Below are 24776 nucleotides of genomic sequence, written 5' to 3'. Positions count from 1 at the left end.
GGCAGTATAGGAATACAAAAAGCATTAGACATAGCTCCTTCAACAAATAGTTTTGTTTACTAAGGGGTATGATTTATGTACAGGTTAAGCATTCTGAATCCAAAACTTCCAAATAGAAAATGCTCCAAAATTTTCTGAGTGCTGACATGAGCTCAAAGGAAATGCTCGTTTTCTTTGATTTTTTAGAATTTAGGGATGTTCAACTGGTATATACAAGTATTCTAACATCTGAAAAAATCCAAAACACCTCTGGTCCCAGGCATTTCGGATAAAGTATACTCAACCTGTACAGTTAACTGTTAATATAAGGCATCACATTATATGGGAATACTCAGAGTAGGAATTCATAGTTAGAAATACGTTTTTCTATTGGTGTGGTAGGGGGACATCAGGGGTTTAAGGGAGAGCGTGGCCTTGAAGGGAAGAACGAGTAGGATTTAGACTTTAGAATGAGAAGAATCAAGCAAAAATAATAGATTGAGTAAAACCTGTCATTAATAATAATGTTAATCACCACCACGACCATCATTATCATGACACTTTTTAAGATAAGGAAATAGGTCATTTTGACTAGAGAATACCATATGGAAATCAAAAGTTAAGTGAGAAGAGATACTTAAAACCCAATGGTAGCCTGATAAGTACTTCATCAAAGTGTTTTGTTATATAGGCCTCTCAGCGCATACTCATGTGGAACTTCCATATTACTCTAAGTTCATTCTAATTGCTGCATACCTTGCTTCATACAATCCAGCAAGAACTGACAAGAGGTTTTTTCTTAAGGTAATAATAACATACTTCTTTTCACTTTATTTTTTAAGATCCCAGGAATATTTTGAAATTTCTTAACACCTGTAAATTTCTAAGGGGAAGAGATTAGAATAAGATTGCCAAATACATATTTAGGACTCATTCTTTAAAGGCTTTACATTAATGTCACAACCTGAAATTTGAGAAAAGGTAGGCAGTTTCATGGAAAAGAGAAAATCAGGTATACTTTAGGTAATAATTCAGATTTTAAAAATGCATAGGGTTTTGTTTAAAGTATGGAGGATGTTCTAAAACTCTCACTATAGTGAATTATTATCCAGCACGCTGAAGGAGCCTCTCCTGTACATTCATTAGTTAGAGAAATCCCAGTTTAGAGTTGTTGTTTTTTTCTTCTTCTTCACCCACTATGTTCTTGTCACTCTAGCCTTCTTCTTTCCTCAAAACATTCTAATCTCTTTCCTACCTTAAGGTCTTTGTCTGTATGTTCTGTCTTTCTGGAAAGCTTCTTCTCTACTCCTTATTCTTCAGGCTTCAGTTTAAATGTTGCCTTCTCAAAGCAGTTCTCCCTGTACAACCTATCTTAAAGTAGCTCCTCTTTATTGTTTCCTATGTTTGCTTTCTTCTTTGGACTTACAACAATTTTTATTTATTTATTTATTTATTTATTCATTCATTTATTTATTTATTTATTTGTCATGTCTTGTGCTACTCTTCAGAACTTTTATTTTTTATTTTTTTGAGACAGAGTCTCACTCTGTCACCTAGGCCTGAGTGCAGTGATGTGATCTCGGCTCACTACAGCCTCCGCCTCCTGGCTCAAGTGATTCTCGTGCCTCAGCCTCCCAAGTAGCTGAGATTACAGGTGTGCACCACCACACCTGGCTAAGTTTTATGTTTTTGGTAGAGACAGGGTTTTGCCATGTTGGCCAGGCAGGTCCCAAATTCCTGGCCTCAAGTCATCCTCCCACCCTGGCTTCCCAAAGTGCTAGGATTACAGGCGTGCGCCACTGTACCTGGCCCTCTTTAGTTTCTGGAGGGCAAGGACCACATCTATTGTTTTCCCCCACTATTGAATCCTGAGTGCCTTACTAAAATGCTCTCCGTCAGTGTTTATTATGTGAATTGTGCCTTACTAAAATGCTGTCAGCGTTTATTATGTGAATTGCCAGACTTGTTTATGGGATGAATAAAAATCCATATATCTTTGGAAATTTCACTTATATAGCAATGTATATGCTGTACTAAATCAATATAATAAGTTCTTTTAGGAAATGTCATTATTTTATTTTAGAAATTCTTTTTTTACATGCAAAAGTAATCTTACATCCAATCCAAGTCTAAATGAAATTGGCCTAAAATATGTTGAAGTCTAATATATATACAAGGTGATAAGAAGAATAAATATTTAAAAACCTAAGATATATAGATTAGTATTACGTATGCCATGTTTTAAATAAATAATGTTTTCTGGTTTTGTGGAATGCTGTCTTTTCAACTTAAAATTTATTTTCCTTAATTGCAGCATCATGGAAAAATTAAGAAAACCAGCTTTCTAAAAAAACACGAAAAGGTATTTACATTTTAATTTCTCTAATGGAAGAAACTTAAGAAATGAAGATAATATAGGGAATAGATACATCTATAATTGTATTTGTCATTTGAATATAGGAACTTATTTGTGTTGATATGGTACCGTTGTACTGTAATGGTACAGTATATGTACCGGTTTTGTACATATACTGTACAAAACAGTATATGTACTGTTATGTTATGTTGAATACAGTGATTGAAGGCACATTTAAGTGAGCTGGTGCTGGAGATTAAAACTGAGTTGACAGAGTTTTTTTAGTGTCTTAGTAGATGAGGCAGTTTACCCTGGATTATTTAGTTAAATACAGCCAATTGAATACAGGCATTTTCCTCTTTTCTTTCCCCTTTGAAGCACCCACGACAATGACATTGAAGAAATAAAAAAGGTAAACTCATAAATACTAAGCAGATGAGAGATCCCCGGAAATTGGAATTGCATGGTAGGTAGATATTGAGGTGACCAAGCAGATTAGAGAAAACGCTAAAACCTAAGCCTCAAACTTAGCTGATTTGGCCTTAGGAATCTGGAAAAAGCTTAGGGATTAGAAGCACTAAGTACTTTTGAAGGTGGGGTCAGGTAAGGTTGAAACTGGTGAAAGCAACATTTAGACCATTCAGATCATTTCTTCCACTTTGTATGTCCAAACCACTGTTGCTTCTCTTGTCGGAAGATGGAGAATTTTGAACTATAAACTCTGCACTATAGAAACTGCAAATTTTGTTTCCCTTATTCCCCAAACCACTGTTGCTTCTCTTGTCGGAAGATGGAGAATTTTGAACTATAAACTCTGCACTATAGAAACTGCAAATTTTGTTTCCCTTATTCTTAAAGGCAGTTTTGCTCAATTCCAGGACTTCCTGACTCCAGAGCCTATGATGATGTTTACCACTGTTCTTGAACTCCTACAACAGACAAATGGTTAACGTTTAGAATTTTTGTTATTTATCTGTATTTGAGACAGGGTCTCACTCTGTCACCCATGCTGCAGTGCAGTGGCATGATCATGGCTCACTGCAGCCTCAACCTCCTAGGCTTAACTGATCCTCCTATCTCAGCCTCCCTAGTAGCTGGGACTACAGGCACACACCACCATGCCTGGCTAATTTTTGTAGAGAGAGGGTTTCATCCAAGACTCATCTAAGCCCAGGATTTCGAGGCTGGTCTCAAATGATCCACTCCTCTCAGCCTTCCAAACTGCTGGGATTACAGGCATGAGCTACCATGTCTGACCTAATGTCTCGAATTTTTAAAGGCTCATTACAAACCAATAAGAAAAAGACAAAAAATTCAATAGCAACATGGATAAATGATACAATAAGGAACCTGAATGTCTAATAATCATGACATGATTATCAGCCTTATTCACTTATTCACTAATGAGAGAAAAAGTTAAAACAACAGTGAGATATTTCATTCTCTTGGTTTGACAAAACTAAAAAAGTCTGTGATTTCAAGTGCTAGTGATAATGTAGAAGAGTGAGAGTCTGCCTATTCTGCAGGTTGACAATATCTACTGAAGTTAATATGTTAATATTAGGATAGACTGGTTATGCTTGTAGTAAAAAGCAAACCTCAGCCAGGCACGGTGGCTCATGCCTGTAATCCCAGCACTTTGGGAGGCCAAGGCGGGTGGATCACGAGATCAGGAGATCGAGACCATCCTGGCTAACATGGTGAAACCCCGTCTCTACTAAAAATACAAAAGCAAAAATTAGCCGGGCATGATGGCGGGTGCCTGTAGTCCCAGCTGCTCGGGAGGCTGAGGCGGGAGAATGGCATGAACCTGCAAGGCGTAGCTTGCAGTGAGCTGAGATCACGCCACTGCACTCCAGCCTGGGCGACAGAGCGAGCCTCTGTCTCAAACAAACAAAACCCCCAAACCCATGGTGGCTTTACACAACAGAAGTTTTTATGTTGCTTACAGCATAACTGAATATGAATTGAGTGGCCCTCTTTCATCTTACAGTGATATGAAGTGAAACATTTTGGCTTCTGAAGTTGCCACTAAAGGGAAGGAAGGTGCAAGACCAGGCTTGGAGTAGCTTATATCACTTCTGTTCATAATTTCATTGGCCCAGCAGAACCCAGTTACATGACCTCTATCTAACTGCACGAGAGACTGAGAAATGTAGTCTTCTTGTGTGTCAGAGAAGAAACAGTGTTGGCAAACACTGACTCTGCCTTGTACTTTAATCCAGCAGTCCTACTTAGAGAAACACACATGTGCACAAGGAGAAATGTACAAGATTATCAGTCACAGGATTATTTGTAATAATAATGAATCTTTTTAAGTAGTCGAATTTTTTTAAATTCGACATTGTTTTAGGCTGATAGCTCATTTGCTTTATAAAGTATTTTATTAGTTTTCTAAGTAAAATGGAATTCTGTAAGATAATTTAAAAATGAACTAGAGCTACATGTACCTATATGGATAAATCTCAGAAAGCAATTGGTAGAGAGGTATGTTCAAAATGATATCATTTATATAAAATTTTAAACCATGCAAACAATGCTGTATATTGTTTGTGGATACATATGCAGTAGTATAAAACCTTCATGAGAATACATCAAATTCTAGATAGTGGAATTTTTCTAGAGAAGGAAAGGGAGAATAGGATGGGAGAGGGTTCAAGGAAGCTTCAGCTTATCTGTAATGTGATCTAATGTTTTATTTCTCTGCATGTATTGCACAGTATATTTGATAAAATTGAGTGGTGAGTCCATTGGTATTCATTATATTCACTTCTGTACACTTTTATATGTTTGAAGTATTTAATAACAAAAGTATACAAAATTTAAGACCTGGAAAATAATTTCTAACTGAGGTTAAAAACTTCATTGTATAATTCTGAGCAGGTATTCTTCTTTACATTCATTCTTCTTTTAAATAAATATTTACTCCCATGCATGTAAATATAGTTTCCAATTTTATTTGCCATTGCTAATATAAAGTACTTATTTGTGGCTGGGTGCACAGGCACCCGCCTGTAATTCTAGCACTTTGGGAGGCCAAGGTGTGCGGATTACTTCAGGTCAGGAGTTCGAGACTAGCCTGTCCTACATGGCAAAACTAAAAATACAAAAGTTAGCCATGTGTGGTAGTGCATGCCTGTAATCCCAGCTACTTGGGTGGCTGAGGTACGAGAATCACTTGAATCTGGGAGGTGGAGTTTGCAGTGAGCCAAGATCATGTCACTGTACTCCAGCCTGGGTGACAGAGTGAGGCTCTGTCTCATAAAAGGAAATAAGTATTTATTGGCTCTTAAAATTATCTGCTAATAGAATGGAACTTGAGCATTGTCTCATTTCTGATGACATGAATTATACTTTATGAGTTCATATACAAGTATGAACATTTTACAATCTTGAAAAATTTTTTTAAATTCGACATTGTTTTAGGCTGATAGCTCATTTGCTTTATAAAGTATTTTATTAGTTTTCTAAGTTAAGCTACGACTTACTGTAATTGATCCTTTTAGAGCTACTAATGTTGAACAAATAAATTTTCCTGGCAGTGGTACAAAGAGGGATTGTGAGAAATAGGTAGTAAGCTCTAGTCTACGATTTAGGAATCTGGTTTGGTTATTATCTTGGATTTGGCGAAATCACTCAACACCTGGTTGGTTATAACAGCAAAATAAGAGGCATATTTAGGACTAGACCGGATGACTGTGAGTTCTTTAATTAATATTTGTTGATACTAAGTCAGAAATCTTGAGGAATATGTTAAAAGATAAATCATGGCTGAGTATGGTGGCTCAGGCCTGTAATTCTAGCACTTTGGGAGGCCAACGTGGGGAGGATTGCTTGAGGCCAGGAGTTTAAGACCAGTCTGGGTAACACAGTGAGACCCTGTCTTTACAAAATAATTTGTAAAAATACCCAAACATTGTGGTGTGTGCCTAGAGTCCTAGCTACTCAAGAGGAGAGTCTAAGGTGGAGGATGGCTTGAGCCCAGGAATTCAAGGCTGTAGTGAGCCATGATTGCGCTGCCACTGCTTTCCAGCCTGGGTGACAGTGGACCTTGTCTCTAAACAAAACAAACTTAAAAAAAGGATAAATCATGATCATATCAGGTAAACTTTTAACTTACAGATTGCAGGTTAGATTTGTTAGCATTTTTAGGGGAACTATAAAAAACATAAATACATTGTTACTGCCAGTTTTGTAGTATAGAAAGTGAGTGCTGTGGTATAAGAAGAAAATCCTTGTTTTTGTTTTGTTTTTTATAGACGAGCAATCATCTCCTTGGACCAAAACCATTTCCACTAGACAGATTATTAGCAATATTATACAGTATCGTGGACAGCAGAGTTGCTCCAACAGCAAATATTTTTTCCCAGGTAAGCTTAATCATAGATTATTATCTGTCATCTTTGTAGGATTCTTCAGAAAGTAGTGTCGATAGAATTCCAGGTGTTCACAGTTTTGTTCCATATATGTTACTGTTTTAACTATATAATGAACCATGTTTTTGGTAAGTAATTGAAAATTACGTCTATAGAATCTTTGGGGTATCACTGTCACTAAATTTGCATATGTTTACAAGTATAACCTCATGGCAAATAATTTAATTTGGCTCTTTTTCAATAAAGGAATTTTTAAAATTAAATGATCATAATTATCTTGCTAATTAAACAAGTGGCTTGATGACTAAGTTGATGAATTGTAATTTAATGAAAACAAAATTTAAAAAAATTTTTGTAATAGAGTAATCTACAATGTCCTTATTCCTCATCTATGTACTTTGCAGATAGATGTGCTTTTATTAAAAAATGCAATTTTCCAGAATAATTAAGTTCTCAGAATTTCACTAGGTGGCAGCAAAAGCATAAAAATAGAAAATATGACTTTAAAAAAAACAAGTAGTTACGGTTTGTTTTTTAGTTGACATTTTAAGAAAAAACAATTTATTAAAATTATAATAGATTTCTTAAATGGTCCAGAAAAACAATGCTTAGCACATGGTACAAGTGGATAGAAGAAAAAGCAAAATGATGTAACTAGTATTTATTTAAAAGCAAAGTCATGTCAGATATTACAGTGAGCATTTTGTTTTCTCTATGCATTTTTAGGTTGAGAAATATGTAAATAATATTTACATTTTAATTAATTCACTGAATAAATCTGGCACTAGAATAGCTGTCAGACTTTGTAATCTAATGTGTGCTGGTAACTTTTAATTTTTCATTTAGAGAAGAGTTTGAGTAACAAATATAGTCTCAATTTTCTCAACATTGAATTTAGATAGTTTTTATAAATGTCTGCATGTATAGAAAATTGTATCTGCATTTATTGTGTTCTTGAAGAAACTCAGTTCACTCAGTTACTAGGCTACATAAATAGCTAGCTAGATAGGTAGATAGCTAGCTAGATAGGTAGGTAGCTCACTAAAGCTGATAACTTTTAAAAAGTTACGGGAATTTTTCCCATATATATTTTTAAAAAGCTTGGTCTGAAATTGGTTTTTAATCAAACTTTACATTTTATTAATAGCTTTTTACATACAACATAGGAATTTTTTGTTTTGTGTTTACTGGTGCAGTAACTCTAGATTAGCAGGTATTTTGAATTATCAGGTCTTTATTATAAGCAATTGAGCCTTACATGAAGTCGGAGAGATTAAACAACTTTTGCAATATGATGCAATGAGTAAACCTTTGAGATGTAAAGCATAGGGAAGTGAGACAGACAGTGCTTTTGAACAGAGCAGAAACATGTTTGCATCACATGTGATTGTACTTCTCAGGTGCCCACAAATTGCCTGTGTGAGAGGCACAATGAAGGATAGTACATGTTTTTTCTTTCAATGAGCTTATAATTTATTCTAGGGCATTAAAATATACACATAAAAATACTTTCTTAAGGCTGTAAATGAATGCTAGATAGTGCTCCTGAGGAGTTTAGAGCAGAAAGAGATCACTTCTAGATTGGGCAGGATGAAAGAATTCACAGAAGTTGAAAAATGAGGCTTGGCTGTGGAGAATGAGTAGGAGTTTTTGTTTTTTAAATATTTCTAATTTACATTAGTGATACATGTTTATTACACAGAAATGTGTAAACGGGTAAATAGAGAAATAGTAGGTTATAATCAACTGATACCTTATTTCCAAAGGATAGAGTTTAGGTTAGAGATTCAGAAAGAAAGGTTAATATGATCCGAAGAAAGGTATCCGAAGAAAAGTATGTGAACTTATGAACTGTCACCCTGGTTTGGTTGGAATTGAATGGCGTTATATTGTAGTGGTAGTAGTCATTGTAGTTGTGATTTTAGCAGTAGCAGTCATGGTAACACTACTGCCACCACATATCACACCTTACTATTGGTACCTTACATATTGTACTTTACATTCATAGAGCATTTTCTGTTTTTAGAAATAAACTCTTCAGCAATTTTATCCTCTGGGGAAAAAATATAGCAATTAAAAACAATGAGCAGCGATTTACTAGCTGCTCTGAGCCTTTGACTGTGATGAACAATGTCAGCAGTCTTCGTGGTTATAGCAGTGTGAGTAATATTACATAGTTAAGAAAACAACTTGGCCCAAAATGCATCTTTGTCTGTTAATGAAGTTAAAGTTTTTTCAAACTTGACAATTGTAGTTGCTGATTTTTTTATTCTTTATCTCTTCTAATTAACATTTTGTAATCAAAATGATAAATTTGTATATTTAAAGTATTGTTATACATGAATTTAGGTTAATTTAGTAGCAAGTCATTTAGGAACACGATCTTAGTTATTCTCATTGGGTATACAAAGAGTCCGGGAGTATGTAGGGATAGATGCAACTAGTTCTAAGGAGTTGATCTTTACTTTTGCTTGGTCAGTAAAGTATCCAAGAAAATCTAATAACATAGGTATTGTGTTCAAGAACAAAATATGGCAGGACTCTCATCCAAAGAGTATTTCTCCCACATGCCTTGTATTTTCTTCTTCCCATTGACTCCCAGTGACCTTTTCTATTTTTCTTCTTTCTCCTTTTATTCTTCTATCAAAATTATACTCTTAACCATGGGAATGGCAGTTTGTATTTAACCTACATACGTTTAATTTTTTAAGTGAAAAACAGAAACACATTTGTTTTGAAAGTGCTTATTTGGTACGAACACTAGATGGCAGTGTTTTGGCATTCTAGCTTTAAGATGAGCCAGGCAAACAGACCTTTTACCTGTTAATACTGTCTCTGACATCTAGAGAAATTTATTAACACACTGAGTCATTTGAATGGAAATAAAATTGCTGAAAAATGTAATTATAAACACGTATGTGTGTATTTACACTTTTATGAAAATGTAAATAAAATTGGCAGTGAATTATATTTTGTGCCTGGAAGTAAATTGCTTTTTATTAGTTATAATGTGTCTATATGAGATGATCATGTATTATTTTTGTATTCACCTGTTTTAAGAATTTACTTTATAGTGATATGTTATTTTTATATCTGGATTTACTGCTTAAATAATTGTTTAAACTTCTTTCGTGTATAAATTGATCATGTATAATATAGACATTCAGAATTCTCCTGAAACAAAAGTTTATTTCCATTGTATTTCATTTGAATCTAATGTATTCTATAATAAAGTTATAAAAATAGTAACTCAAGGACTCTTTAAAGTTTATTAAAATTCTGGTTGAGAATAATAAATTTATAATAGTACTAGCAGCAATATTGTATTGTAGTTGACATTATTCTGAATTTTTTTATTCTCTATTGAATTTTAAATAAAATTCTATTCATTAACCCTTTAGTCTCCCAAGTAAAAAGAATAGTAGCACATTTAACATTTTATGTTAATGTTCAGATTTATTGAACTTAAATATGACTTAGAACTTTTTTTTCAGATTATTATTTTAATCTTACCTGGTTTTTACCTTTAGTACAACTTTGCAGTCATTATCTTGGGTCATTTTTAAAATTTTCTATATATGCCTGAACTTCATGGGTGACAAAGCATTAATTCTGGTATTTATCCTTTTCTCCTTTCCTTTCTGCTCTCATCATAAGATAGAATGGAATACATGTAGTAAGTGGGTAAAGTTTTTAGGTATTCTTTCTAAATTTTTAATTTGATCAGATACGGTTTTGAAGACCATTTGTCAGCTTTTAAAGAAAAACTGTTGTCTTTTTTCCCAGAAATATATTAAAGCCAGGTTATGCTTTTTATCTTTTTTTCTTAAAAGAAAAAACTATGGGAATTTCTGAGTTATCTGTTTCATTCTTTTTATAGTTCTATATCTTTTCTTACTCATTCTTACCTCCCCTACCCCAGTACTGTTGAGTTAGGTAAGAGCAATAGGAGTACAGTTCTTTAAGATTGTCAGAGATATCATTTATACCAAGAAACAGCTGAAAGATAAGAAAATGAGCATAGTTCTTTTTTAAAAACAGTTCTGTGTACCATATTGACAAGATGCATTTTTCCATAATTAATACCTAATTTCTGAGTGGTTTCATACTTAGTTGTACATAATAAAAAATTTAGAGTTTTTTCAAATTTATTTTCATGTATAAGAACATAAACATTTCATAGCATAGTTTAATATACAAATATATATTTTTTCTGTTTGTACCTTCTCTGCTTATGAACTCATGTCATGATACTATGGATGCACTTGGAGTTACTTGTTACATCAATTTAACTTTTTGGTCCTGAATCAACAATCGTTTCTTACAGAGGTTTTATTTATTGTAATAGCATTTAGACAACCTTACTACTCATTTAGGTGTTGTTTTATAAGATATATAGGATATGTCCAAACCAATTGTTTTTCCCAAATGAATTTATCATCAATCAGAAAGCAGAATGATAATTTAGTTGTTTTATCTATGAAAATTTTTTTTGCAAATACTTCATCTGTAATTCACCACAACTGTAGGAAGATGTTTTTGCTATACTGTACTTGTTAGCTAACGTTTTATTACGCGAAGAGTAGATTTTGGCATATTTCTTCAGATACAGGTAGATATGTGGTAAATTTATATAGTTTTCAGTTTTCTAAAGAGGAGATGTTGTTAATTTTTAATTCTAAAACATTTATAAATAAAAATATTTTAATCTAATTCACATTTGAAGTTCAAAGTCAGTATTTATTTTTTTTCCATGGTTGGAATTAAATGTATCTTTCTCTGCTTAAAATTTCATTTAACAAATATTTACTAAGTGTCTACTATGTTTCAGACATTGTCTTGGATAAAGAGAATACAGAAATGAAGATGTGTCTGTGGATTCCACAGCCCTTCATTTGTACTGGTACAGCCACCAGATTCTATTTTATACGTTTAGAGTTAATGGTGTATATATGTATTTACTATGAGAACATATATATGCTGAAGAAACTAATACTTAAATACTTAAAGTGAATACTAGTAAGTACTTTAAGTGAATAGTTTTTACTTAAGTAGTTTTAAAATTTGATAACTTAGATATTTAAGTGTCTTCTACTGAGTCATAACAAACCTGTTTGTTGAATATTTCTTTCTGACATGCCTTGAACTTAGTGTTTGAAGCAATGATTGTTTGATATTTATAACTAAATTTTGTTAATACCCAATTAAATTTAGTTATGACATTGGTGTCAGACAATCTCAAGACTTGGAACTTAAGTTATGGACAAGTAATCAGTATATTGTATATGGTCTAGTATATACAGTCTGAGTAGCTTTTCTTAAAAAGTTACATGGCTATATTTGAAATATTCATAATGGAAAATTATACTCATGTCCTTTTTTAATATACATTATTTCAAACTAGTTTTATAGATTTTTAACCAAAAGCACTTTAAATAAATTTTATGAAGACTTTATCATTGTAAAATGTCTTTACCTTGAAAGTTAATTTGCATATTACATAACATTTTATTTATATTTCTACAAAAAGTAGCTATATTCATGAAATGCTAGTCAGATAACACTAGAAATCTAGTAGATACAAATATCTAATCTATTTATTAATCAGATGACAATTTGAATCTTTTAAACATAAAGAATAACATCCTAAAATCCAGCTGTAAGATATTTATATAAATTGATTTCAGTGTGGGCATTATCTTTATAGACATTAAATTTGGTGACTAAAAGTGACAGTTTTCCTTAAAATTCCATGGATACTAAAGTATTAGAAATGTGAAGAGCTCTTCCTTTGCAATTTCTCTGCGTTTCGTTTGTCCTGTATGAGCATTCCAGTGTTTCTGTAATATTTGACTGTAATACTTGATGCTATTAAGGTAAATTATGTAAATCATAGAAAATAGCTTGAATGCTAACATTTCCTAATAATCTTACTATGTTTTTTTCTTAACAACAACTGAGATTGTGAGGCATTCCATTCCAAGGATGGTAAAGGAGCCTTACTTAATGCCTACTTCACTGATGAATAGGTCAGCAGGGATGCTGTTTGATAGAGGCCGGCTCTTTTCTAGATGCTAAGAGCATCACCGCCATGATGCTTAGTCTCCACTGGTGCGGTAAATGAGATTCTCAAACACTACTACCCCTGGTGTGGACATATTACTGTTCTGCCATCAGACCACTCTGTGTAAATGCCTACTCCAGGAGATTTTTTAAAAAACTGTTTTGGGATGTTTCATGTTTGCAAAGAGTAAAGTTAACCTATGATTTTTACTAGCTGTACTACTGTTGTAAGGAATACCAATATTAATTATTACCAAGGATACTAAAAAGCACAGCATATTTTATTTTACTGCCCAAGGATGAAAAGATTGTTTTTCTTGTTCTCATATGTAAAAGAACAGTGTTTTCCCCTGCTATTTTCTTATCTTCTCTAAATCTGCTGTTAAATTTCTTAGTGTAATCTCTTTGCCTTTGTGAAAATATCAGTCCAGCAGTAGGCATTTTTACTGAACTCTAGAAAAATGAAACCAGTGCCTAAGGGTGACATGTAAAAAACTGCCTAGGGGGTTTAAAAATTTGCATAAATTATGCTTTCTACTTTTGTATAAAATAATACATTGGTACTTTATTTTTGTGGGTAATATTTTATAATTACCTTTCTCAAAGCTTAGTGTTACTTCCAATAAGTTTACTAAATGTATATCCTTTGTTCACATTTTTGGGGGAAATATATTAAACCCCAATAAATTGTATTTAACTTGGCAGATTTTTAGCTGACAACACACAAAAAAGTTTGTATGGATATGTGTTTGCAAATGCATGTTTAAGAGATTCCGTACTACTAATATATAGTGGCTGTATAGGCAAATTTGTGCATTAGATAGAACTTAATGACTAGATTGTTTAAATGAGAAGAGTTTTAATAGGAACAGATTAGGAGATAAATGATTTAGAAAAAAATCTTCATTATGGAAATGTGTGGTACTTTTAAAAATACTTCTGGCTGGACACAATGGCTCATGCCTATAATCCTAGCACTTTGAGAGACTGGGGTAGGAGGATCATTTGCGCCCAGGAGTTCGAGACCTGCCTGGGCAACATAGTGAGACCCTGTATCTACAATAAATAAATTAGCTGCGTGTGGTGTTGTAATCCCAGCCACTCTAAAGGCTGAGGTGGGAGGATCACTTGATTCAGGAGGTCAAGACTGCAGTGGGCTGATTGCACCACTGCACTCCAGCCTGGGTGATAGAGCAAGACTCCACCCCCCAAAAAAACAAAATCTATAGAAGATGATTAAAAGACATGTTGGTGCTTAGAGAAGATTTCCAGTAAGAAATTGTCTTGATTCCTTGTCAGCACACAATGAATTGGAGATTTTTGAAGCAGACTGGCCACACCTGCCCATCTATAGACATACTGCAGTAGCTGGTGCTGCAGAGAAGTCTTTATCTTTTCTCCTTGATGAAAAATTAGGGTTCTTAGGCCCAGGTAGCCTTTAGAACCTGAGTGCTCCCTCACCTTTGGTCACTATGAATGGTGGTGGTTAATTGAATTCTTAGAATCAAAAGTAATCATGCCTCCATAGTTAACAAGAAAGGGAACTAGGTTTACCCAGAGCTGTCTTATGTACTCCCTTGGGGTTAAATGCTGTGTGTATGTTGGTGGCTTCTGAAATACATATTTCTAGCGCTTATTCTCTAGTTCTCCATCCAAATTGCCAGCTGAACCTGAACTGTACCTGGATGACCCATATATGTCACACACTGGTGTGCCCCAAACCAAATCATTCCCTAAATCTTTCCCTGGGTTTTCAGCCTTACCTAGATTTCAAAACTAACCATTTATTAATTCATCGATTACTAAGCACCTACCATGTAGTATACACATTATTAGGTGCTAGAAAAACCAAGATAATATAGTTTCTAGTTTTTAGTTTAGCTAAATGGAGAAATTGTCTGAACTGTCTCATTTTCTCCCCTTCATTTACTTGGTCAAGTCCAGTCTGTTTTTCCTCCTAAATACAAATGTCTTTTAAATATATTCCTTTTTTTCCACCCTCACTGACATTCCCTTAAATTGGTAGCTTCCTTATTAGGCAGTTGCACCAGCTTTCTATCTGGTCTCCTTGTCACTAGGCACTTGCTGGTTCATCATCCATACAGTCATCAGCATAAATCTTGAAAAATAAATGTGGTCTTTCTTTTCTGGTTACACTTTTTTTGATGAGTTACATTATCTACAGAACCAAGTCTACATTCAGTAGCATTTATTGCAAGGTCCTTCATAATTTGGCCCCGATTTCTACCCCTTCCTTCATTCACCATATATACCATTCACAATAAGCTGTTTCCTCTCTGAAAACACACTAACTTTAAATTATATTGTTGCATATACTCTCCCCTTACAACTATCGAGCTCTCTTTTTACGCATCATGGTCCATCTCCCAAATGTCGTTTCTCAATGAAGCTGCACTTTGCCTCCCTCCCTTTTAGTTCATTTTCTTCTCTATAATCAGATAATTATGTTTATGCATGTTATAATACTAACATAGCAGTCATTTTATGTCATTTCCATTTGATGTGTTTGTCTCCAACTACCCTGATGTTTGAGGGCATAGACGATGTCTATTCATTTTTGTATCTCTTGCACAATGCCATCCATGAACATGAGAGTCATTCATTGAATGACTTCCCATCCTCCTTACATGTAGTTATGGTCTTTGTGGTTGCTAAAGATTTGCAGTCAGTTTGCATGCTAAAAAGTTCCAGAGATTAGAGGCTTTATCTTCAGTTGCTCTATGTATAAACATACATGCTACTTTTTGTTTATCTGAGCCTATTTGAAGACTAGCAAACCATTCTCTTTTTTTTTGTTTTTTTTTGAAATGAAAAATCATGGTGGTGATTTAAAGTTGAACTGCTTTGATGATATTTGCCTATTTCTGCCCTGAGCTGCATTTACCACCTCTGCTTTGTGTGTGTAAAAATGTCAGTTGAGCTCTCTTGATATATGCCATCAAGAACCGTCAAGTCTCCTGAATTCAGATCAAATGTGGTGCTTGTTGGGTTGTGTGGAACTCATACACTGACATTTCATGTGTTAAGTTCATTTATTTAAATAATTTAGTATATTTCAGATTGTTAAGCTCCTCCAGTACAAGCAGGATAGGATATTTCATAAGTCAATGGACATATAACAACCTGTGAACATATAAAAATAATGAGCATGTTAAAAATTAATTACAGTTGTAAATTGATTTTCTTTTGTTGGCAGAAAGAACAGTTTATTAGCCCAAGAACAGGTTCACACTGTTTTTACATCAAGCATTTCCAGCTGAAGCTTGTTAGTGGCTGCCTCTCAGATTAAGGAAAAAAAAATCCTCACTGTGGTACATGAACTCCTATTGTTATGACATAAATAATCAGCTCATCCCCTACACAGATGAGAACAAAGGACAAAATAGTACACAGAGCAAAAGATTAAACAAATATCGTATAACCCCATTTAAGAGGTAAATCTACAAATATTGTACACATAAAGAGATTTTCATTTTTCATTTTTCTTTGTGAATGCCTCAGTCACAACATAAGACCTAGTCAAAGGACAAGGAATATATACTGTGGCTTTTGAGTCAGATAGATTGATTATTTTAAGCTAAAGTGAAATAACATACATTAAGCAGTGTCAGAATGCTGCTAATGTGTGAAAGCTAGGGAAGTACTATTCTCTTTGATAACAGGATGCTTCAGATTTTTAGGGGATTTGTTTAAACTGAGGAGGACAAAATAACAATTTTTATTTTGAGGAAAAACATCAGTGGAAAATATGACTAAAAACTTAGTAGTAAAACCACTGACTTTTAATACAATTTTTTAAAAACAAAAACAAAACTTTGTTCTGTATTTTCTAACATGAAATCTAAATCCTGACTTTGAAAAAGAGAACCCACTCCCTAGGCTCCTTTTTTATTCACTTGAGTTTTATTCATTTGACTTTGAGTTTGACAAAATGGACAAGAAAAGCAGCTGTGGAAAGCAGTATATAATCCCCTAAAATCTGAACATTACTGACAATAGAATATATCTTCATAGGGTATAGAAACCCAGAAAGGGAGTTATAATTTTCCCACAAAATTTAAATTTACCTAAATAATTAAGATGACTTTGCTTGAAAATGATTCTAGGGTTTCAGAAAAGGACCTTTTCATTACCCTTGCTTTTAATGTATTTTAGTATTTTATGAGTTGTAGTTGTGAATGTTTTTGTAAAGAAACTGCTTTGGGATACCATCTTCAATGTAATCTAAAAATTTCTGAATTTAAGAGATCATGCTTTCCCCCAACCTTAAATTTCCTTTTTTTTTTTTTTTTTTTTTTTGAGACAGAGTCTTACTCTGTTGCCCAGGTGGGAGTGCAGTGGCACAATCTGCTCACTACAACCTCTGTCTCCCAGGTTCAAGCGATTCTTCTGCTTCAGCCTCCCAAGTAGCTGGGACTACAGGCATGCACCACCACACCCAGCTGATTTTTGTATTTTTAATAGACCTGGGGTTTCATCATGTTGGCCAGGCTGGTCTTGAACTCCTGACCTCAAGTGATCCGCCTGCCTCGGCCTCCCCAAGTGCTAAGGTTACAGTTGTGAGCCACCGTCGTTGGCCAATATTTACCTTTTAAAAGTTAAACACTTTTACACTGTTGGTGGGATTGTAAACTAGTTCAACCATTATGGAAAACAGTATGGCAATTCCTCAAGGATCTAGAACTAGATGTACCATATGACCCAGCCATCCCACTACTGGGTATATACCCAAAGGATTATAAATTATTCTACTACAAAGACACATGCACACGTATGTTTATTGAGGCACTATTCACAATAGCAAAGACTTGGAAAAAACCCAAATGTCCATCTGTGACAGACTGGATTAAGAAAATGTGGCACATATACACCATGGAATACTATGCAGCCATAAAAAAGGATGAGTTTGCGTCCTTTGTAGGGACATGGATGCAGCTGGAAACCACCACTCTTAGCAAACTATCACAAGAAGAGAAAACCAAACACCGCATGTTCTCACTCATAGGTGGGAACTGAACAATGAGATCACTTGGACTCGGGAAGGGGAACATCACACACTGGGGCCTATCATGGGGAGGGGGGAGGGGGGAGGGATTGCATTGGGGAGTTATACATGATATAAATGATGAATTGATGGGTGCTGACGAGTTGATGGGTGCAGCACACCAACATGGCACAAGTATACATATGTAATAAACCTGCACGTTATGCACATGTACCCTAGAACTTAAAGTATAATAAAAAATAATAATAATAAAAAAAACAAAAACAGCAATTTAATGTTTAATGTAATATATAATCTGACTTATGAAAAATTAACCTGTCATTAGGTTAAATCAATTCCACATTAATGTTTCACTTTTGTGACATCAAACTCACACATCTAACAATTTTGTTCACAGTATTGTTAATTGTTACTTCTCAAGGTTATTCTATATCCCTCTGGCAGGACGTTTGCCTATACTGTATTGAGATACTTCTTTGTCCTTATTGCTGCAATTTCATTTAAAGCTTTTTCTCTGTTTTACTTGCGTTGCCTGCTCTCCTGGGTGTCTTACTTCTCCAGCATACTAATAGGTATCGCCTTCACTATAGAATGCAAGCTGGAGTTGTCATTTCCTTCTTCCATAAAGCTTTCCTAATCTCTTCCAACAAAATTATCTCTTTGTATTCTACAGCTCCTTGTTTGGGGTAGTATAAGGAATTGGGCTCTGGATTCAGATAGTATTCAAACCCAGTGCTGTTCTTAACCATTGTTAGCTTCGTGACCTTGAGCAATTTACTAACCTCTCTGAGGTGGTGTCCTCATCTGGAAAAGAGAGATTTATTTATAGTAATCATGGGAGGATTTTTGTGAGAACTGAGGATGCACAATGTCTGTCATAGAGCCTGGATACAATAATAAATTCCAGTCCGTATACCACTAATTACCATGGTCATTAATAGTACTAATTAGTTCCTATAGCTGTCTTTCCCTGACCCCTGCCCCTCAAGTTTTTTCCATATCCTCTGCTAGAACCTGAAGGAAGGAGTGAATGCCAAAATACATAGGTGTCGTTCTGAGGAATTTTGAAAAACAGCAAAAGAAAAGATAAAATTAAATAGACTCATACTGGGGTTCTTTATTCACAGTAGCAGTAGTCTTGGCAAACCATTTTCTAATCATCAGCACCCAATGTGAAGTATTATTTTGGCTAAATGTTTTTAATATGTTAAGTATTCTTAAAACGAGTGCTTAATTTAAAATTTGTTGTTACAGCTCTAAAATGTTTTCTAGTAAACCTTTAGCACGACATATGTGTTGTATTATTTTTCATTGGGACTTGTGGATTAAATATTTGGGAACATTCATTTGTGTGGGTGACTGACTAGGGACTGATAATGCCAATTGTCCTTTTATGATGTCTCTTTTCTCATCTGTTAAGTGAGGTATTGATCTCCAAAGTTTCAAGTCCTGATGGGCAAGCTCAGAATTTTATTGTGCAATTATTTTTATGTTGAAAATTTTATTTTTAATACATTTGAAGTGCAGTTGGCTTTTATAGCCCCAAAACAAATAAAAACAACTTTTATCATCAAAAAATATATAAAGTAAGAATTTGGAAAAATAGAACACTCAGGTTGGGATTTATATAGTAATACTTTTGCTATAATCTTCCTTTGCTGTAGAGGAAGTAGTAAGTTTTACTAGTCACAGGTTTGTGGCAACTTTGTAAGGACTTTTATGGACTCACAGCATGAAACCAGTAGCTACAAATCTTCCCTGAGTCTGAGCCCCAAGTCATAACTAATCATCTCCCTGTAAGTAGGAAAGATTTAAAAAACCTTACAAATAAGGGTTAAAAAGTGTTTTTATTTTTATAAGTAGATTTTTGTAGCTTCATAGCTGCTTAAAACATTTTGAGATGAAATTTATTCTGACAGTTTACAAGGTATTTCTCAAAGTCGTCTATATTTTGAGTACGTTATTAGTGTTTTATTTTTTAATTAAGCTTTTTTGAGATAATATGGATTCACACACAGTTGTAAAACATAATATGTACTCTCTCTTCCTTTGTATCCTTTACTGGTTCCCCACAATGGTAACATCTGGCAAAGCTATAGTAAAATATCACAACCAGGAAATTGACATTAATGCAATCTATGGAGCTCATTCAGATTTCCCTACTTCTATATGTATTCTTTTGTGTACATCTATATATATTTGATTATATGAAATTTCATCCTGTGTATAGTTTTGTTAATTCACCACCACAGTCAAGACCGGTTCCATTATCACAAGGATTCTCCGTGTTACTCATTGATGACCATACCTTCCTCTCTCCCTCGCCTTCCCCAATTCCTGTTAACTGCTAATTGCTATCTCTAGAATTTTGTCATTTCAAGAATTTGTTTAAGCGTAATCATATAGTATCTAATACTTGGGAATTAACTTTTTTGAGTCAGGATAATTCCTCGGATTCATCCCAATTTTTGCATGTATTAATAGTTCATTCCTTTTAATTACTGAGGAGTATTCTATGGTGTAGATGTACCACAGTTTGTTTAACCATTCACCTGTTGAAGGACATCTGGTTCTTTCCCGTTTTTTGGCTACTACAATTAAAGCTGTTAGGAACATTTATATACTGGTTTTTATGTGAACATGCAGTTCGCTGGGATAAATGCATAAGTGCAATTGCAGGGTAATACGGTAATTACCTGCTTAGTTTTATAAGGCATATGTGTTTTACCACTTGAAGTGAAGTATGGAAACCATACTACCATTCCTTTTACTTTCCCACTTTTTCAGATACTGTCTTGCGTATCAGAAGGTGTTAAAATGTTTAATCAAATGTGATTTAGAAAACTCATGAGGAGATATTCTGTTGTATTTATCCAGAAATCTGCTGTTTCCACTGTTCGTTCTTTCACTTTTATTATTTTCTTTTGTTTGAAGAACTTCCTTTTGCTCTTCTTTGAAGATCAACTGCTAGTGACAAATTCTCTAGTTTTACCTAGTTCGAGCATGTCTTTATTTCCACTTTATTCATGAAGGATAGTTTTGCTAGATATAGAATTGCCAGTTCTTTCGTCAGGATTCCTCTTTAATCCAGGGGAGGAATGAGCCTACCTGGGTAGCCTTTTGTTGCTCAGTTGTGAATTGGGAAGTGCTGGGCTTGGTTCACCTTTCGCTCTTGGGTGGGGAATTCTAAGACTCCCGCCCTCTATATTGTTTCTGTAGCCCTAGGGTCCGTAAGCAGCTCACCTACTTCTTTCTACCTTTCAGAGTCCTCTTTTGGTCGCCTCTTATATTATTTCCAGGATTTATAGTTGTACTTAGCAGGAAAGAATAACAAATATGACTCTATGCATCATCCTGTCTGGGTGGGAAATTCTTCTGTATTTATCTTTTTTTTAACCCTCTGTCTAGGCTGTTTGTTCATGTTTGTTCTTGAAATGTGTTCCATGGTAATTCAAAGCTCAATTGAACAAGAAGCCTTCTGTAAATTAGTGCTAAAGAAAGATTACAGAATGTTTTACCATTATTATTTACAGAGCTTTTTTTCCAACAGAGATTAAATCCTTCTAAATCATTAATTTATTTACTGCAAAGTATTTCAATTCATTATTCCATGCTGGAACTAGAGACTTTGTGTAAATCACTCCCTGCATTCGGGGACCTAACAACAGGAATGACTGTTGTGTATCTGTTTTCTGTAAGTCACAGATGTGTCACTGAATAAAAAGGGTCAAAGTTAATATACTTAGCCATAGAAGACTATGTTAACTCTTTTCTGCGTATCTTTCCATTCATTAAAATTGTCAGGCGTACTCTCATTATGGATTTCTACAAGTTTCCAAACTAAGAAGGCTATTTGTCTTATCTTGGCTTTCAGCAATATTTACTCTCCCCCAAAGACCCCTGTATCCCTTGGTTGCCCATCCTGTTCTGTGTCTTTTTCCTTTATAGTACAGGTCTCAGGCAGTTAGATGGGAAAGGGTCTGCCCCACCTCTCCCTTATTTATACATATACATTCATACACATGAAACTGAGACACCACGATGAATCTGAGTACTCACTGTCTAGAGACTTTTTGTCAGGTCCACGCTGACCATATCAGACTATGTAGGTATTAATACTAGCCTGGAGATTTGAGTTCATCATATTGTCATGAACATTTAAAGTGGAGCAAGGAAGTAAATAAATATTTTTTCTGATCCTATTCATTATTTATTTATGAGACAGAGTCTCGTTCTGTTGCCCAGGGTGGAGTACAGTGGCATGATCTTGGCTCACTGCAACCTCCACCTCCCAAGTTCAAGTGATTCTCCTGCTTCAACCTCCTGAATAGCCGGGATTACAGGCACATGCCACCACGACTGGCTGATTTTTTGTATTTTTAGTAAACACAGGATTTTGCCCTGTTGGCCAGGCTGGTCTCGAACTCCTGAGCTCAGATAATCTGCCTGCCTCAGCCTCCCAGTGTGCTGGGATTACAGGTGTGAGCCACTGCGCCCAGCCTTATTTTTAAATGCACAGTACCTAGAGTAAGTCCTTAAGAGTTTCATGGATATGTAGTTGGAAATAAAAATTAGCTAATTTAAGGATTGGATAATAGAGAGGAAGGTGAATATTCTGCTATTTATGCATGTGTAGAAATAATTTTTAAAGTTTTATATGTATTTTTCCATAAGTTTTCATTTAGTAAGTTAATAAACTAATACGTTTGAGATTCAAAATGTTGACTCCACTAATTAATCTTTGTGCTTGATTTTGTTTTCAATTTTACTCTAGCAAAATTTTAATAAACTGGGAAAGTACCTTTAAATATTTGGTACATTTGTTCACTCCTTTTTATTATTATTATTTATTTATTTATTTATTTTTTTGAGGCGGAGTCTCGCTCTGTCACCCAGACTGGAGTGCAGTGGCCGGATCTCGGCTCACTGCAAGCTCTGCCTCCCGGGTTCACGCCATTCTCCTGCCTCAGCCTCTTGAGTAGCTGGGACTACAGGCGCCTGCCACCTTGCCCGGCTAGTTTTTTGTATTTCTTAGTAGAGACGGGGTTTCACCGTGTTAGCCAGGATAGTCTCGATCTCCTGACCTCGTGATCCGCCCGCCTCGGCCTCCCAAAGTGCTGGGATTACAGGCTTGAGCCACGGCGCCCGGCCTATTTTCTTTTTTTTTTTTTTTTTTTTTTTTTTGAGACGGAGTCTTGCTCTGTCACCCATGCTGGAGTACAGTGGTGCTATTTCAGCTCACTGCAACCTCCACTCTCTGGGTTCAAGCAGTTCTCATGCCTCAACCTCCCAAGTAGCTGGGATTACAAGTGTGCGCTGCCATGCCTGGATAATTTTTGTATTTTTAGTAGAGATGGGGTTTCACCATGTTGACCAGGCTCATCTAAAACTCCTGGCCTCAAGTGATCGACCTGCCTCTGCCTCCACCTCCCAAAGTGCTGGGATTACAGGTGTGAGCCACTACGCCTGGCCTGTTCACTGCTTTATGTAATAGATATTCTCCTGAATATCTATTATTTGTATATTTGTATACAATTTATATATATGAATATTTTTATGTTGAGTTTTTCAGTGATTTTCATATAATAAAGTCAACAAAAGACTGAAATGAGTTTTTTTAATGTGAAAAATCACATTCTAATTTAATTGCTTTTTTTAGGTTTAGTTCTTTTAATGTATTAGCTGTTCCTAAATTAGCCCTACCCATAAAAAAACTGATCAGTCATCTTATTAATATTCTGGAAGTGCCTTTTAGGTGCTACGTCTTCAGCTGAAGTGATATTATATCCTTTGCGCAATTTACGTGATTAATTTAGCCATGGAATCCTGGTAGAACTGAAAGTGACTTCAAGGACCTGTTTGTTCCAACTTTCTGCCTTTGGACATTTGTTATAACTAATGTGCTAAAAGTAACAAACTGTAAGGCATCTGAAAATATTCTTAAGACCCTAACTTAACTATATTAAAGACAGATTTTTTGTTTTACTGTGAAAAAATTGTGGAAAAAGTAATTTAGCATACAGTTTCAATTAAAGAATCTAAATATGTGAGTGTTTGAATTAACAAGAAAGTATCAGTTATAAGAAATATTATAAGGAAATGTCAGTGGTAAAGTACAAGGTAATTAATGTTTTCTTCTGTATTAAAGTACTAAGGAGAACTGCCTTTAATAATAGAGTTCAATGCATGATTTTTCAAATAGCTGTTAGTAACCTATTTTAGCAAATGAATCCCTCACAGAAAAATAGAAAGGGTTGAAGTTAATATACTTAGCAATAGAAGACTGTGTTCACTCTTTACTACATATCTTCCTATTCATTAAAATTTCAGGTCTACTGTCTATTATAGATTTCTACCTGTTTCCAAACTGGGAAGGCTATGGAATTTGTCTTGTCTTGGGTTTTAGCAATACTTACTCTCCCCAGAAGACTTCTGGATCCCTTGGCTGTCCATCCTGTTCTGTGTCTCTTCTCTTCATAATAAAGGTCTCAAGCAGTTAATCTTGTAAGAGATATGAGCTCAGGGCCTGCATTTTATCATTATTAAGTGAACCTTTCTTTAAACCTCATTTCATGTCTGTTTTGTCTGGTGTTTAACATATTTTCATCATTGTTCTTTTTATTAGAATTTGTGTGACATATCTCAATTTTGTCCTTGACCTTTAACTTTCACATATGCTTCCATTTTATATGTATCTTTTTTAAACAAAATGCAGTTTGATTTTTTCAGTCTTTTTATTTGAAGCATTTCATTTACTTTTAATACAATTGCTAATATAATTTTGTTTCTGTTATCTTGTTTATGCCATTTGATGTACCTTATTTTTTTTTCTCCCATTCTGTAGATTGCCTTGTCATTTTATTGGTTGTTTCCTTTGCTGTGAAGAAGCTGTTAAGTTTGATGTAGTCTCATTTGTTTATTTTTGCTTTTGTTTCCTGTGCTTTTGGCAGCCTATCCAAAAAATCATTGCCAAGAC

At 34.7% G+C, this 24776-nt stretch overlaps 1 protein-coding gene across 1 annotated transcript in view; it reads left to right on the top strand.

Annotated features, from left to right (window-relative positions):
- The window catches only part of ORC5 (origin recognition complex subunit 5), a 79547-nt gene that overhangs the window by 38721 nt on the left and 16050 nt on the right, over positions 1-24776 (top strand). Inside the window, exons 10-12 of the mRNA XM_023192541.2 lie at positions 671-783; positions 2294-2341; positions 6595-6705. Coding sequence (XP_023048309.1) covers positions 671-783; positions 2294-2341; positions 6595-6705 — 272 coding nt within the window. The remainder of the gene's footprint in view (positions 1-670; positions 784-2293; positions 2342-6594; positions 6706-24776) is intronic.

The sequence above is a fragment of the Piliocolobus tephrosceles genome, chromosome 8 (assembly GCF_002776525.5).
Source record: "Piliocolobus tephrosceles isolate RC106 chromosome 8, ASM277652v3, whole genome shotgun sequence".
Classification (NCBI taxonomy): domain Eukaryota; kingdom Metazoa; phylum Chordata; class Mammalia; order Primates; family Cercopithecidae; genus Piliocolobus; species Piliocolobus tephrosceles.
This window is presented reverse-complemented; position numbering and strand designations above follow the sequence as displayed.